At 48.4% G+C, this 14,264-nt stretch overlaps 1 protein-coding gene across 4 annotated transcripts in view; it reads left to right on the forward strand.

Moving 5' to 3' along the window:
• Pknox1 (PBX/knotted 1 homeobox 1) overlaps positions 1-12,800 on the forward strand; it is a 43,474-nt gene extending 30,674 nt beyond the window's left edge. For 2 of the 4 annotated variants that reach the window (XM_021149613.2, XM_021149612.2), the window contains 6 exons: positions 821-920; positions 2,385-2,482; positions 5,099-5,227; positions 7,825-7,901; positions 8,237-8,409; positions 9,844-12,800. In XM_021149613.2, the coding sequence (XP_021005272.1) occupies positions 821-920; positions 2,385-2,482; positions 5,099-5,227; positions 7,825-7,901; positions 8,237-8,409; positions 9,844-10,055 (789 nt within the window). In that variant the 3' untranslated portion in view covers positions 10,056-12,800. The remainder of the gene's footprint in view (positions 1-820; positions 921-2,384; positions 2,483-5,098; positions 5,228-7,824; positions 7,902-8,236; positions 8,410-9,843) is intronic. The other 2 variants (XM_029471437.1, XM_029471436.1) reach the window with 2 other exon arrangements.
• The last annotated feature ends 1,464 nt before the right edge of the window (positions 12,801-14,264 follow it).

Consider the following 14,264-nt stretch of genomic DNA (forward strand, 5'->3'; position numbering starts at 1 on the left):
GGAGCGAGTTTTTAATGTGCCCTAAGAGCGTTCCTAAGAACATCACACAAAGCAGACAAAGCTGTGTGCTTCTGTGAGCAGGTGTCAACTGTAGAGAGTAGTGGGTTTGACGTCACCACTCCATGTGTGTGGATACGATGCTTTGGTCATGCTTACGCTTCTGTTACTTTCTTACCCTCCTTGCCATCTGTCAGACCCGCTGCTAACAGTGGATGCTTCTTCTCAGATCCTATGGTCCTGATGAGTTCATTTCCCCATCCTGAGTAAGGTATTCATCAGTCAGTCCTCAGTTTGTCTAGTTTGTCTGTCTCTCTCACTGGGTCCTGTACAAATAGGAACTGCTCTGTTTGTTTCCCTCCTGACCTCTGTGCCGTTCCGGTTTCTTGCCTCATTGCATCAGTTGAAATATCCAGCGCTGACTTAAGTGTGAAGGCAGACTTCCTCCTCTTGTCCCTGGTCGCTTCTGGTGCCTCTCAGCCTGTGGTGTCGGCTCTGCGTGTATTCCTTCTGTCCCGAAGCATCTGGTTGTAGAGAGCTGTTACCTGAGCCGAGTCTAAGGAGGAACCTGTGATCTGAAAGCAGGCTCTCTCTGCTCACCTCCTGGGCTTGAACAGCGGGATCATCATATCCAGCATGGCTGGTTTTGCATCTCTCTAGTTGGGATGCTTGCTTTCTGAAAGCCTGTCTGTCACCTGGTCTGCTCTATGGCCCTGGCCCCCCCTTCCTTACTGCAACATTATGATACTGCTTCCTTTACAGTTTTGAACGTGGATTTTCTGTGTTGTAATTATTCTCCCACTGTGTGTGCTCTGACATTCAGCAGATTCAGAGTGCCATCACAGGCACGCTCAGCCCCCAGGGAATCGTGGTGCCAGCATCAGCCCTACAACAGGGAAATGTAACCATGGCAACAGTGGCAGGTAGGACCATGGAAACACGGACACTTTTTCCACGAGCTTTTGCAGAAAACTGATCCATTATTTTAGAATGAGCACATATATAAGTGTCTTTTACCTTCCTTTTTTCCTCCTGTGTCTTACTGAGTGCCATTTACTGATATAACAGTGCTAGAGTCCAGAGCAGTTTCAATACCTGCTTGTCGATTTTCAACAAGTATGTTGCACAGATTGTGTTTCTCTACCAAAAGCATTTGGGAAAAGGTTTTCTATAGGGATTGAATACACAAAGCAAGGGGCTGGAGAGGTGCTGAGAGCACTCGCTGCTCGTCCAGAGGATTCAAGCCTGATTCCTAGCACCCATATCAGGCTGCTCACCACCATCTATAACTCCAGGTCTGGGAGGTTCCCTGTGGGCACTGCACTCCTGTGCCTATACCTGTACATTCACACACATGCATGCATAATTAAAATAAGAAAGAAAGAAAGAAAACACATAGCAAAAATTAAATTATGATTTCAAATAGTATAGTTTTAAAATACTTAGCTGATGGGTGTGGCATGTGCCTGCATGCACAAGTGTAAGCATGTGCAAGCATATGCATGTATATGCATCACAACATGTGTGTGGAGTGCAGAGGACAACTTTCAGGAATCATTTCTCTCTTTCTAGCACATGGGTCCCATAGATTAAACTCAGGTTATCTCTTCTTGGTAGCAAACACCTTTACCTGATGATCTTGCAGCTTCTCACATAAAATAGTTTGTAATTGTGCTAGTCACAGGACCTACAAACTACTTAGTTGTATCATAAATTGATGGTGCCAACCAAGTGGAAATATTGCCTTAGTCTTAGTTTTATTTTTATAACAAAACCTTTATAGGACAGGACAGATGAAACATTTTCTGCTCTGTGTAGAATATTGCAGATAGAAGCATCATGAAATGGAGCAGGTATGGAGGGAGTGATAGGTGCTCAGCACGCCTCACAGAGCAGTGTAGAGGGAACGGCACCAGAAAGAGAACGGTTGCTAAGAAACATAGCTAGGGTATAGGGTGGCAGAGTACCAGGAGGCAGACAGAGACAGGTGGAGTTCAGAGAGCTCAAGGACAGCCAGGCTATAAGAAGGACCTGTTTCTAAACACAAACGAAAAAGAAGAGACCAGCAGACAGCTAGAATAAAGATGGCCGTTATCTGTACCTTTAGTCAGGTTCTGGATACGTGCTGTTTGTGGGAAAGAAAAGCAGACGCAAGCAAGAGGAAGGGCCTGCTTCGTCCCCAGTGACAAGGGATGAAGCCATGCAGAGCAGAATTGGGGTGATAATTTGTCTGACCCAATAGTTTGCAAAGTATTGTTGGCCATTTGAAGTGGCTAAAAGGCTCCCCAACAGGCTTTTTGTTTCTTCCCTAACACATCAGGAAGAATGGCTTTAGCTCATTAAGACTGAAAAGCAGTTCATCTTTAAATTCTCTTTTCCTTTTTGAGGTGGCACAGTGTACCAGCCTGTCACCGTCGTCACTCCGCAAGGCCAAGTGGTCACGCAGGCATTATCTCCTGGGACAATTAGGATCCAGAACTCGCAGGTGTGTGCCACCTTCTAGACGGACTTGTTATGAGTGCTGCCTGGTTAGGGGGCAGTGGAGCGAGCTAAGCTGTCTTCTCCTTGTGACTGTCATTTGTTGTCAAGTAGGCTCTGGTTGGTTTGTTCTTTTCATGCTTTATCTGCCTTATTGGGGAAATCTGCAAATTTCAGAACAGTCTGAGACTCCAGGGAGGTTATTCATGGCCCTGGAAGCAGCCATGGCCAGTGGCAAGGCTGGCAGACAGGAGTGTCCGCTGTGTGCTCTCACCAAGACTCCAAGTCCAGGCGGAACAGCCAGGCAGAATTTTCAGAAGCATAGAGCCCAGACTGTACCCCTAGCCTGAGGCAGCATCCCAAGTGCTGGAGGCATCCCGGGCATCTGCCTGACATCCTTGGCCAGGCAGATGAAGTCAGACTCTCACCTTTAGGTGTTTGGCTTCCAGAACAAGAGGTGACCTGTGACTTACCATGGCCATGGTCATTCTACAATCTTCCTGTTCCATTGTAGTAAAATGTAGATATTGGATCTTCCTGGCTGGAAGACCCTCTAAGTTCTGGAAACATGACTTTTTTTTTTTTTTAAATAATTTAAGACAAGGTTTAAAATATAGTTCTTTCTTTGTGCACATGGCTTCACTCTGTGAGGTCTCATCCATGTCTCATCACAGATTCTCATGCCTAGCCCTGGGTGTGGTCCAAGTGGGCTGCAGTGACTCAGTGGTCTGGGTAGTCTGGAGCTGCCATCTTGGCCACAGAGGTTAGGGAGCCACACTGGAGAAAAAGACGCAGGTGTCACTGACAGGCGGCAGCTTGAGAGCTGACCTGAGCTTCGTGACTGCTCAGGCCTAGGCGTAGAGGAGAGCCAGATCTCACCAATGCTGCCTCTATCGCCACACTAGCCCCCTTCCCTTGTGTTTTTCCATTTAAAATGTTTGCAACAACAGTTTTTCCATGCCACTCACTGCATAGTTTGTTTAGGATTGAATTATGCTTCCTCTAGGCAGAAAACATTTTAAGTCAAATAATGAGCTAGTACTGTCGCATGTACTCATTTGTCTTGTTGGAAAAGAAAGTGGTTTTTTTGTTTGCTTTAGGGAAATTGGGACAGGATTTCACTTTATACCTTGCCTGGCCTGGAAATCACTGTGATCTTTCTGCTCAGCCTCCCAAATGAGAAGTCTTCCATGTAACTGAGTCTTCTTAGGAACAAAGGTTGCTCGCTTCAAATAGCAAGCATGCCAAGTCGAAGCACTTCAGGACGTGCTTTCTGACCCTCGATCCCACAGTTTCCCACTGTCACTCGGGTGTCAGCCTTGGTCGGTTACACTGACCTGGCAACAGCAGACTAGAGCTGGGACTTGTGGGAGATGCCCACTGAGAAGTCTTTCTCCCGCTCGCATGCACCCATGTAAAGATGGTTTTGAGGGTGAGGAGAGGGCAAGAGGGAGGTTTTCATGAATTTCTAGCTGGCCTTAGCCTCTATAACAAAGGATAACCCTGGACTTGTCACCCTCTGCTTCCGTCTTCTGAGTGTTAGGATACCAGCATGTGTCATGGAACCCGATTACTTCCATAGCTGCAGCCCCACCTGCCTGGCACCCGTTCTTAACCACCTGTACTCAAAGAGTGTCAGGTTTTCACTCCTTGCCCTCTCATCCTTACTTGGGATGTTTTTATGAGGTGGAGTGTGTCACAGCTTAGCCCTCAGGGCACCATAGGTAGGCCACAGATCTGAACAGTTCTCGGATCCCCCCAGGTCCCCTCCAAATCCTTGATCCATTTATTCCACTATTCCCATGTGTTTCAAAAGGAAAGCTTGCCTCTGTTGAATGTCCTTGAAACGTGCTTGCCTGCCTTTCCCTGCTGCAGGGCTCTACTCTGACCCCTGGCACACCGTCTATCTCCAGTTGCGCCATGCCAGCTGCATGGTGACCCCTAGCTCAGCCCTGCTGCGCACTCAGCAGCGGCTCTGCACTGCTCTGGCTCAAGTGCTGCTTTCTTTTTGTGTGTGCAAGGTTTTCAGTATGTAAGTGCCCAAAGTACCAGGTGACACACATCAGTGCTGCCTGTCCTGCCAGAGCCAGCTGCTTCAGGGCTGTCTTCCTCCCTGTGCCCATTGTGCTGGTCCTTCTCGTGAAGGCCATTGCAGAGGATGCAGATAGAAACAGGAAGAGAATGGGGTATGAGAGCTCCCAGGTTCCTCTCTAGTGTACCACCCTCCAGGAGCTCGGAAGCTTCATGACATAGTAGGGTGGATGAACCCACACTGACAGTTCGTGATCACCCTAAACTTTTAGCCCCTTGGTGCACTGCAGAGGTTAGGATCTGTGAGCAGTCCCTGCCTGGAGGTGTAGGTCAGCTGTCACTGTATAGGAAGACATCCCTTTGCAGAGTCTAAGAGTTGTAGGGCTTGCATGCTGAGAAGGTGGGAAGGAAGACCAAATATTGTTGACAGTGTCAGGTGTGCCCTTAGTCTGTACAGGGTTTCCGCCCATGCCTCTTTACTGTAAATAAGCCCAGGAGAGGGCCTTGGTAAGGCCTCCATCTGAAGTTGTAAACTACTTGATGTGCTGGCATTTCAAGGCCTTTCTGATGTTATTTATCAATTGTGTGAAAGCTGCAGTTGCAGTTGAACCAAGACCTCAGCATCTTGCATCAAGAGGATGGCTCCTCCAAGAACAAGAGGGGTGTCCTGCCGAAGCACGCCACCAACGTGATGCGGTCCTGGCTCTTTCAGCACATAGGGGTAAGAGTGCATTGGCTACACCACGAGGGACCCTGAGACACCCTCCTGGCTGTGTCCCTGGGGAAACTGACTTGCATTTATTGCATATAGGTCTAAGTGGTGATACTATGCTGTGGCCGTGGTGAGGACTGAGCACAGGTCTCTAATAATGGCTTCAAGAAACTTAGATGCAGCAGGGATCCCCACTGGTGGAAAGGGAGTCGAGTACATTATGTGTCTTTTGGTCAGAACAACCCTTACAGTCTGATGGGGCTGACAGGAGAAGCGGACAAAGAAAAGGACACTGGAACAGACAAGCAAGCCACAGAGTCGTGCAGTGGATTCAAGAGGAAGATGCCAGGAGTGACAGGCACATCGTGAAGTTGGGCACAGTGAGGAGAGCCAACACATGACTTAATTAGTTTCAAATGAGTGGCCCAGGGGGGAAGGGTGGCACACAAGTGTATATGATAGGGCTGCCAGCGAAGGTGGTGTCAGGTAAAGGACAGGGAGTGATGGACAGAGCCGTGGCTGCCTCGTTCCTTTTCAGGTGTCAGTATCTTAGCACACTTCCCTTAGTGAGTTAATAATTCCTACATAAACCCTGGCCATAAGGATCAGCGAGGCCCTCTCCTTCCTGGCTTGTGCTCCTCTTCTTCCTTGTCCTCCTTTTCTAACCTGCAGGGCAGCAGTGACTGCTGTCTGATTCTGTCTCTATGCTTTTGCGTCTGACCTCACTTCTCGTTTCTTGTTTTCACATAGCTTTTTACACGTGTTCTAAGGAGAGGCGAGTCCTTTCCTCAGAGCTAATTTCTGAAACAAGCTCTCATGTGTGGCCAGCGGGCCTCAGGCTTGCTGCTCTCCTGCCTTTACCTCTCGGTGCTGATGCTGCAGGTTTGCACAGGCCTGCTGAGCTCATTGATTTTATGAACTTTGTGTAGGACAGTGGTTCTCAGCCTTCCTAACATTGCGACCCTTTAATATAGGTCCTCATGCTGTGGTGACCTCGACCAAAGCATTATTTTATTGCTACTTCATAACTGTCATTTAGTTACTGCTATGAATTGTAATGTGTTAGTTTTGGAGTTTGAGGTTTGCCATGGGTTTGGAAGCACTAGTCTAGGGTAAGAGCAGACCCTACCACAGCCTCAGACTGAGCCACACTCTCGCCTGTCGGGTCCAGCAGACCACCCGGTTGGTTAGTTTGCAGACCTGTCTGCTACGGCCAGACTGGTGCCATGCCATTCCACTCCCACTGTTATGAGCCAGGACTTTTCCAGATCAAAATCAAAATGAAGACAGACACTTGCATGCTCTCTCTGTCTCTCTCTCGCTCTCTCTTGCTCTCTCTCTCTCCCTCTCTCTGTTATTGTTTTTGTTTGTTTTGAATTTGTTTGTTTTTTGAGATAGGGTTTCTTTGTGTATTGCACTGACTGGCCTGGAACTCACTCTGTAGACCAGGCTGGCCTCAAAATCAACAGAGATCCGCCTGCCTCTGCCTCCTGAGTGTTGGGATCAAAGGTGTGCACCACAATACACGGTGACACAGGGTTTCTTATAGGTGCCACTCACACCTGGGCCCAGCAGTCCAAGCTCAGGGATTACAGCAGACACTTTCTTACCCCGTCCTGCGCTTCACTCTTTCTTTACCAACAGCATAGATATTGCTCTGCTTGCCAAACGTATCATAGACATTTGGGACAACCAACAAAGGGGAAAAAGGTTTATGCTGCTCACAGTTTTAGAATTCTAGCCTATGATTGGTAGCATCATGGCTATAGACCTTAGTTAGGGGTATCTAATGGCAATGGTGGAAGGAGGAGAGGGAAGGGTTGGCTTCTAGCCCCCCGGTGGCATAAGGTCCTCCCCTTGGCTCTGCCTCCTGAGTTTTCACCAGCTCACCATAGCAGCAGCCCATGCCCAAGCCTGTAGCACAAGGTAAGAGTCAGTGTCTGTACTACAGCATCATGTGGCTCCAGCAGAGATTTGACCCTGAGAAAGCACTCGGGGATGTCAGTCTAAGTGTCAGTTTATTCTCATGCTTGAAGTAGGTGCCTGCCTCACTCATAATTAACTCTCAGCAAAGTTGATTCAGATGTGCTGTGTTGAGGCTCAGCTGGCGCTGGGCACAGACGACGCCCCCACAGCAGGGCTGCGCCTCCCACTGCCAGCCCTGCTACCTGGGTCCCTTGGGACACTGGCTGACTGTGTTCTCACCCCACACTGACAGTGCTGTCGTGTTGACTATGCTTGGAAAGAGAGCTCCTGCATTCCTACCTGAATGTTTCTAAAACAAGGGCTGGTGAGACGGAGGTCCAGCGTGCTGACAGCTCTGCCACATCAGCCTTTGCTCCTGCTTACAGCTTTTCTTCTGCTGCCACCCTTACAGGTCCACATGTTGTGCTGACTCCAACCAGAACATTACTTTGTTGCTACTTCAGAACTGTCATTTTGTTACTGTTGACAATTGTAATGTTAACATCTGATATGCGGGGTATCGAATGTGACACCCAAAGGGATGACAACTCTTGGGCTGAGAACCATTGGCCTAGGTAGATGGTCTTGGGTTTCAGAGCAATGGCAGCGCAGGGTAACAGTAGCCTCTTATTTCTTTCTAGCATCCCTACCCAACAGAGGATGAGAAAAAGCAGATCGCTGCTCAGACGAACCTGACCCTGCTTCAAGTCAACAACTGGTAAGAGGACTGCTCGCTCGCTCGCGCACGCGCTGACACTGCACCAGCACTGCGCCGGCACTGCGCCAGAGCCCGACCTTCTGACGTGTTCTGTGCTGCCGTCAGGTGCTGCGGCCAGACACAGTGTGTCCATGAACGCACAGCGTGTCATGAAAGGCATGGCATGTGCCACCTTACCCAACTAAATTCATTTAAAAAAAAAAAAAAAGATCTGGCCCTGCTTTTTGGTAGACCTAGATAGTCTGTGTGCTTGTCACACGTGTTCCTCGTGTCAGCATGGCTCCTGAGGAGGCTCTCCCATCACAAATCCTCCCGAGCTCTTTGTCCATTCACAGGTTCATCAACGCGAGAAGACGAATTCTCCAGCCAATGTTGGATTCCAGCTGCTCAGAGACTCCAAAAACAAAGAAAAAACCTGCTCAGAACAGGCCAGTTCAGAGGTTTTGGCCAGATTCTCTTGCATCAGGAGTGGCACAAGCAACACCCAGCGAGCTTGCCATGTCAGAAGGTACGTCAGTCACTTCAGGTGGTCCAAGGAGGGGGACAACAGGCCAGGTCATCTGCTGTCAACTGTGAGCCCATGCAGAGCTCTGTGCCTGAGTACAGGTCCCTTTCTTTGCATCTAAGATTCAAGGCAGGCAAGCTGCTCATTGGGTAAAGGCACTTGCCACTAAGCCTAATGACCGAGGTTTGATGACTGGGGAGGACCAACTCTTAAAAGTTGTCCACTGACTTCCACACTGTGCCTAAATTACGTTACATTCTCACATACTGAACAAATAGATGTTTCAAAATGAGTAAGACAGGAGGAGATATCCATGAGCAGGTGTTACGGCTCACCCGGGATGGAGAGAATGTGCGTGCTGCTTTTTGTTTTGTTTTGTTTTTTTGAGACAGGGTTTCTCTGTGTAGCCCTGGTTGTCCTGGAACTCACTCTGTAGACCAGGCTGGCCTTAAACTCAGAAATTCGCTTGCCTCTGCCTCCCAAGTGCTGGGATTAAAGGCGTACACCACCACGCCTGACAATGACCGCCTGTCTTGATGTGTCCCCTGCACAGCACTCTCCTGTATTTCCAGTTTTGCACTTCTTTCCTTTCTGACAGTCAGCACAGACAGCAGAGTCAAGCCTGTTCCCCTGGCTGCTTTCTTTGTACCTGTCTCCTGCTTTCGGCCTTCCCTACCTCTCCCACTCACAGCCGCCATTCTGATGTGTTTGCCTGAGCTCCTCAGAGTCTGGCTTGTTTTGTATGTGATGCGTTTTGTTTTGATGGCCTTGAACCCTGGGACTTAAGCCCTTTCCCGTCAGCAGGTCTGACTATGGTATACATACTTCCATCTGGCTGTGTGTTTGAATGTATTTGCATAGATGTATCTTCCTCTCCTTCTTCTTTTATTTTTTCTTATTATTTTATTTATTTATATTCCACCAACCTCCCCCCCTCTCCATCTTCTTTCTTCACCATGGCTATATTCTGCCATGTGCTTAGGGAGCTTTGGGGACAGTTTTGAATTTCTTTATGTTTTTGAGATGCTGAATGTGGAACCACTGGCCTCACTGCTGCTCTCCCGTTGAGTCCATTCTGGCCCCAGCACACACAAACACATGCACACACGCCACACATACACACACACACACACTCACACACACACACATGACACACACACACACACACACACACACACTCACACACACAGCTGTCATTGGCTTTGGTGCTCTCTCCTGTCTGCTCCATGCTGAGTTGTCTCTGATACCCTTCCTGCCACCGCCTTCCATCACGTGATACCAATCCTGTCCATTATATTCAGCGCCTTTCTAGAAGTGTGGGAGGTTTGTGCCCTCCTTTCCTGACACACGGGTGTAGACTGAACAAGCAGGCAGCACCTGGCTGTGCTTTGCTCTGAGGACTACTGAAGGCAGTGACCCTGGTGTGCTCTGCTGCAGGTGCCGTTGTGACCATCACCACACCTGTAAACATGAATGTGGACAGCCTTCAGTCCCTGTCCTCAGACGGGGCCACCCTGGCCGTACAGCAGGTCATGATGGCAGGGCAGAGTGAGGACGAGTCGGTGGATAGCACAGAGGATGAGGGCGGCGCCCTGGCGCCCACACACATCAGCGGGCTGGTGCTGGAGAACAGCGACTCCCTTCAGTAGGAAGCACCAACTGGGTCAGCGTGGAGCTGGGCGCCGGACTCTTCACTGTTGCACAGCAAGCATCTTACAGTTGTCTTTGTAACCTGTTTTATATGTAGATATAGAAGGTGCACTTTTGTATTTCGCAGCAAGCTTCAAGACGTCTTTGCCGGTGCAGCGACTTCCTTCAGATGTGCGCGTATGGGTTTTTAATTCTAGAAACGTGGCCCCTGCCCCTTGAGTCCTTGACAAGATTAAGGAACAGTGCTGCCATTTTCTAAAAAATTATGCAGTTGCAATTGAGTTGTGTGGTTTACAGCAGGTCTGGGGGTGGCTGCTGGTGCCGCTCACAGGTCTGAAAGATGACCTGCACGCAGGCTGCAGAGCGAGAGGACGCTGGCCCCGGTGGGCTGTGGGTGCCCACCACACACTTCAGTTCTCTCAGGCAGCATTTGCCTGTTTCATTTGCTATATAGAAAAAGAAACTCCTATTTTTACCTTGCTGGGATTATTGGATAAAAAGCTATTTTTATAAATCAGTTATTAATTGGATTATGACTATATTGAGGATAAATTTCTAGAGAAGCAACAGCACATGCTTATCTTTCGATTCGGAATGTTCTGAAAGGCGGCCACCTGCTCATGGTCTCCTGCTTCCTGGGGAGGAGAGGGCTCGCCTCAGCTGCTAAAAGGAAACAACTGTCAAGTGAGCTTGTGACATCTCCAGTTTCTGCTCATGTGTGATGCAGACTGCTGCATTTTACACTCGCTAGAGCATCTTACACAGTGCGCTCAGTAGGACGTACGGTAAGTGAGGGCTCTGCCACGCCTAGTCTGACTGCAGTTCCATGGCTGCCTGGCTATGTTAACTGGGTGGTAATTTTAGATTTTTTTTTTTTTTTTTTTAGTTAAAACCTGTTATATAGAGAATGTTTATTATAAACTAATATAAAGTGTGTTCTGCCCCACTGGCTCAGAGCTGGGGTAAACAACAAACACCTAAACTGTCTTTCTTATTGGTAGACACCTAGAAGTTAGAACCATGGCTGTAATGTGGCGGTGGGGCCCACTGGTGGCTCTCACTGTCACTCACCCTCCAGGCTCCTCCCTCTCTCTGTTACCACTACAGATTCAGGACAGTTTGAGGACCTCATTTCTGAGCATCAAGGCTGAGATTTGGTTTGATTTGTTTGGCTTTACTTGGGAAGCTTTTTCTTAGGAAACAAGCATGTCTTCCCAGTGGTACCTAGGCCACCTGCAGATAGGGAACAGCTGTCTAGGGGCCCCTGCTTTGGGTCCCACGGTTACCCCACCGTTACCTCTTTAGCTAATTCAGGAATAGTTCACCATCATCCCAAATGTCTTGATCCTCTTCAGCCATTGAGCACACCTGAACAGCCAAGTAGTCAGCTAGAAGAATGGGGGCTCCGTTTGAACCATTTAAGGTGCGTCCACTTCAAAAACCAAGACAGCAAAATAAAACCCCCAAATATTGCCAGCACCTCCTTTGAGGAGAGAATACTATTTAAGCAGCCTTTCCCTTACCTATTTACAAACTGTTTTAATAGTTTAAGTCAGGCATACAAAAGCCTGCATGATCAGCTGGCTCTATTAGGTTTAGAGCAGAAGTACATCACTCCTGTGAGCCCTGCAGAGGTCTGCCATTCCCCAAAAAGGAAGCACAGCCCCTGCTGTACCAGCTGGTGGCGCTCTAGCTGGGATTCGAACACCATGCTCTACCGTGTCCTTTCTAGTTGAAATCATCTTTCCTAAGCACAGAACTCTCACCTGCTAAATCAAAGGAATATCATGAAGATCATAAGAGAACCCCAGGCACGGTGACACACTCCTGTAATCCCAACACTCAGGAACCTGAGACAGGAGGCAAGCCTGGGCTACTTGACCCTGTCTTTAAAAAAAAAAAAAAAAAAAAAAAAGCTAGTAAAAGAGCTGGCACAGGGTCATATCCTTTCACCTCCCCGTGCACAGAGATGTTTTTAAGTGCTCCCCGTGAGGCGAGCCATGCTGGTTCATAGACACCCAGCAGATTTGGTGTCTGCCAGTTGCACCTTCGAGACACCTGCTTGCTGGGCGCCATGGCATATTCCTGTGAACAAGCACTTAGGAGGCTGAAGCAGGAGGATTGCTGCAAGGTCGAGTTGGCCTCTGCTGTGTAGTGAAACCCAGTCTCAAAAAAAAAAAAAAAAAATTGAGCAAAACTCCTGCTCACCTTTCCTTGGCCAGTGCAGAAAACCTTTGAGCTTTGTTTAAATGGTCAGATTCTAGCATTCGCTCCGGTTAAAGTCCTCCCAAACATTGGAGTCTTTGAATGTGTTCTGAGACCTACAGTCAACCCGTGTCATTCCTGCTGTTTGGCTGTCTAGCAGAAATCTAGACTGGCTGACCCACTCCTCCGGTGGGCTCAGGTTTTCTGCTTTCTTGATTCCAGATTGTCAAATAGAAGTGTATATGCAATATGCACTGTGACCCTTGCGGCTAGGGCTGACGGGCCACTGTGTAGCCTGCTGGGTGGCCAGTGCACCTGTGGGGACATCCCCCATGGCTGGCAGGGAAACACCCAGCCCAGAGGCCCCTCCCGAAGGTTGTGACTGGAACACAGCAGGCTGCCTTCTTCAGTTAAGTTCGGTCTTTGAAACTGACAATCTTTAAAATGTGAATACTGTAACAATATGTTTTCTTGGATTGTTGTCTTTAAAAGGATTTTTGTGAAGCAATTGATTTATCAAAGAAAAAAAATTAAAACCAGAAACATGCCTTGTGGATGATTGATTCTGTAAAGCTTGTTCCACCAAAGCGGACTTTTTCACTCCTAGGCGAGATCCTCAAGATTGTCACACATTTTGCAGTGACACCAGGGTGGGGAGCTGAGGCTACCCTAGCTGTTGGGCTTCAATTAGTTGACATTTTCTCAAGGGAAAAAAAACCCTGCAAAGCAGATTTTTCATCGTAACATTTCCTACGCTGGATTATTTTGGCCTAACGAGAGGATGATTGATGGGTACAGACCTGTCACCTTTGCTGGTCCCACACTGTAAAACCCCTTGCAAGGTGCCCCTGGACACGTGCAGGAGGTGTTGCAGGTCCCCAGTTTGTGCTTGGAGCCGTGGGCCAACAGGCTATTTTCCTTCAGAAGTGTATCTAAGGGCTAGGGGTGATGCTCTCAGTTGGTATAGCGCTTGCCTGGCATGCACAGAACCCTGGGTTCAGTGGCCAGCACCCCATAATCCTGGCAGTTGGGATTCAGAAAAGCAGAAGTCCAAGCTCAAAGTTGACTGCTTCCTAAATCTGAGACAGAAGAGACCATGTCTCAAAAGAACATCTGAAATTGACTCTGGGTGGCCAATGGCTGGAAGTATTTGACTTTCAGAAGGTGGAGGTATGTGTCCTTGAACTCTGCTGTCCAAGGTGGATAGATAAGACCTTGGGCCACCAGTACCAGGCTCTCAAGGGTTTCCTTTGTGAGAAGGGAGAGTCTGGCTTACGGGTTTCACCAAGCTTGAAAATGATGTCTGTGGCTAACAAGATCCAACATGCCTATTTAGACAGAAACAAGCAGAGGAACAGTGGCCTAGCAGACACTGCAGGTAGGTGACATGTTCAGATTAAAGCTTAGGGGTTTGCATTTTGTTGATTTATACAGTGCTTAGCCCACAAGCCTTTCTATGAACTCAGAGGAAGCCCTGGTGTCATAGTTATGTGTCTTTGTACAGTTAGAACTCTAGCCTTTGCTGTGTCCTATGAGCCCCCCCCCCCTTTCAGACCTAAATGTTGCCAGATATAGTGGCTCATGCTGATAATCCCAGTATCTAGGATCCTGAGGCAGTGGAATTGCCGTTCCAAAGACAGCCTGGGCACATGGGACTGCAGAAGCCAAAAAGTGAGGTTATGCCACGGACCACCCCAGTCGGGTATGGGGGTCCCTGGAATGAAGGTCCTCGAAGCTAGGTGGGTAAGGATTCGGCAGTGACAAACAGAAACAAACACAGAGGCAGTTTGAATCTGAGTGTATTTTGCAGCTCTCAAGCAGGGGATTTTATACATTAAAAAACCAAACATTACATCTCTTAGGAGCTATATCTAGTGAGACAATCACAAATACCAACAAAAGCTGGGCGGTGGTGGCGCACGCCTTTAATCCCAGCACTTGGGAGGCAGAGGCAGGCGGATTTCTGAGTTCGAGTCCAGCCTGGTCTACAAAGTGAGTTTCAG

This window comes from Mus caroli, chromosome 17 (genome assembly GCF_900094665.2).
Source record: "Mus caroli chromosome 17, CAROLI_EIJ_v1.1, whole genome shotgun sequence".
In the NCBI taxonomy this organism is placed as follows: Eukaryota; Metazoa; Chordata; class Mammalia; order Rodentia; family Muridae; genus Mus; species Mus caroli.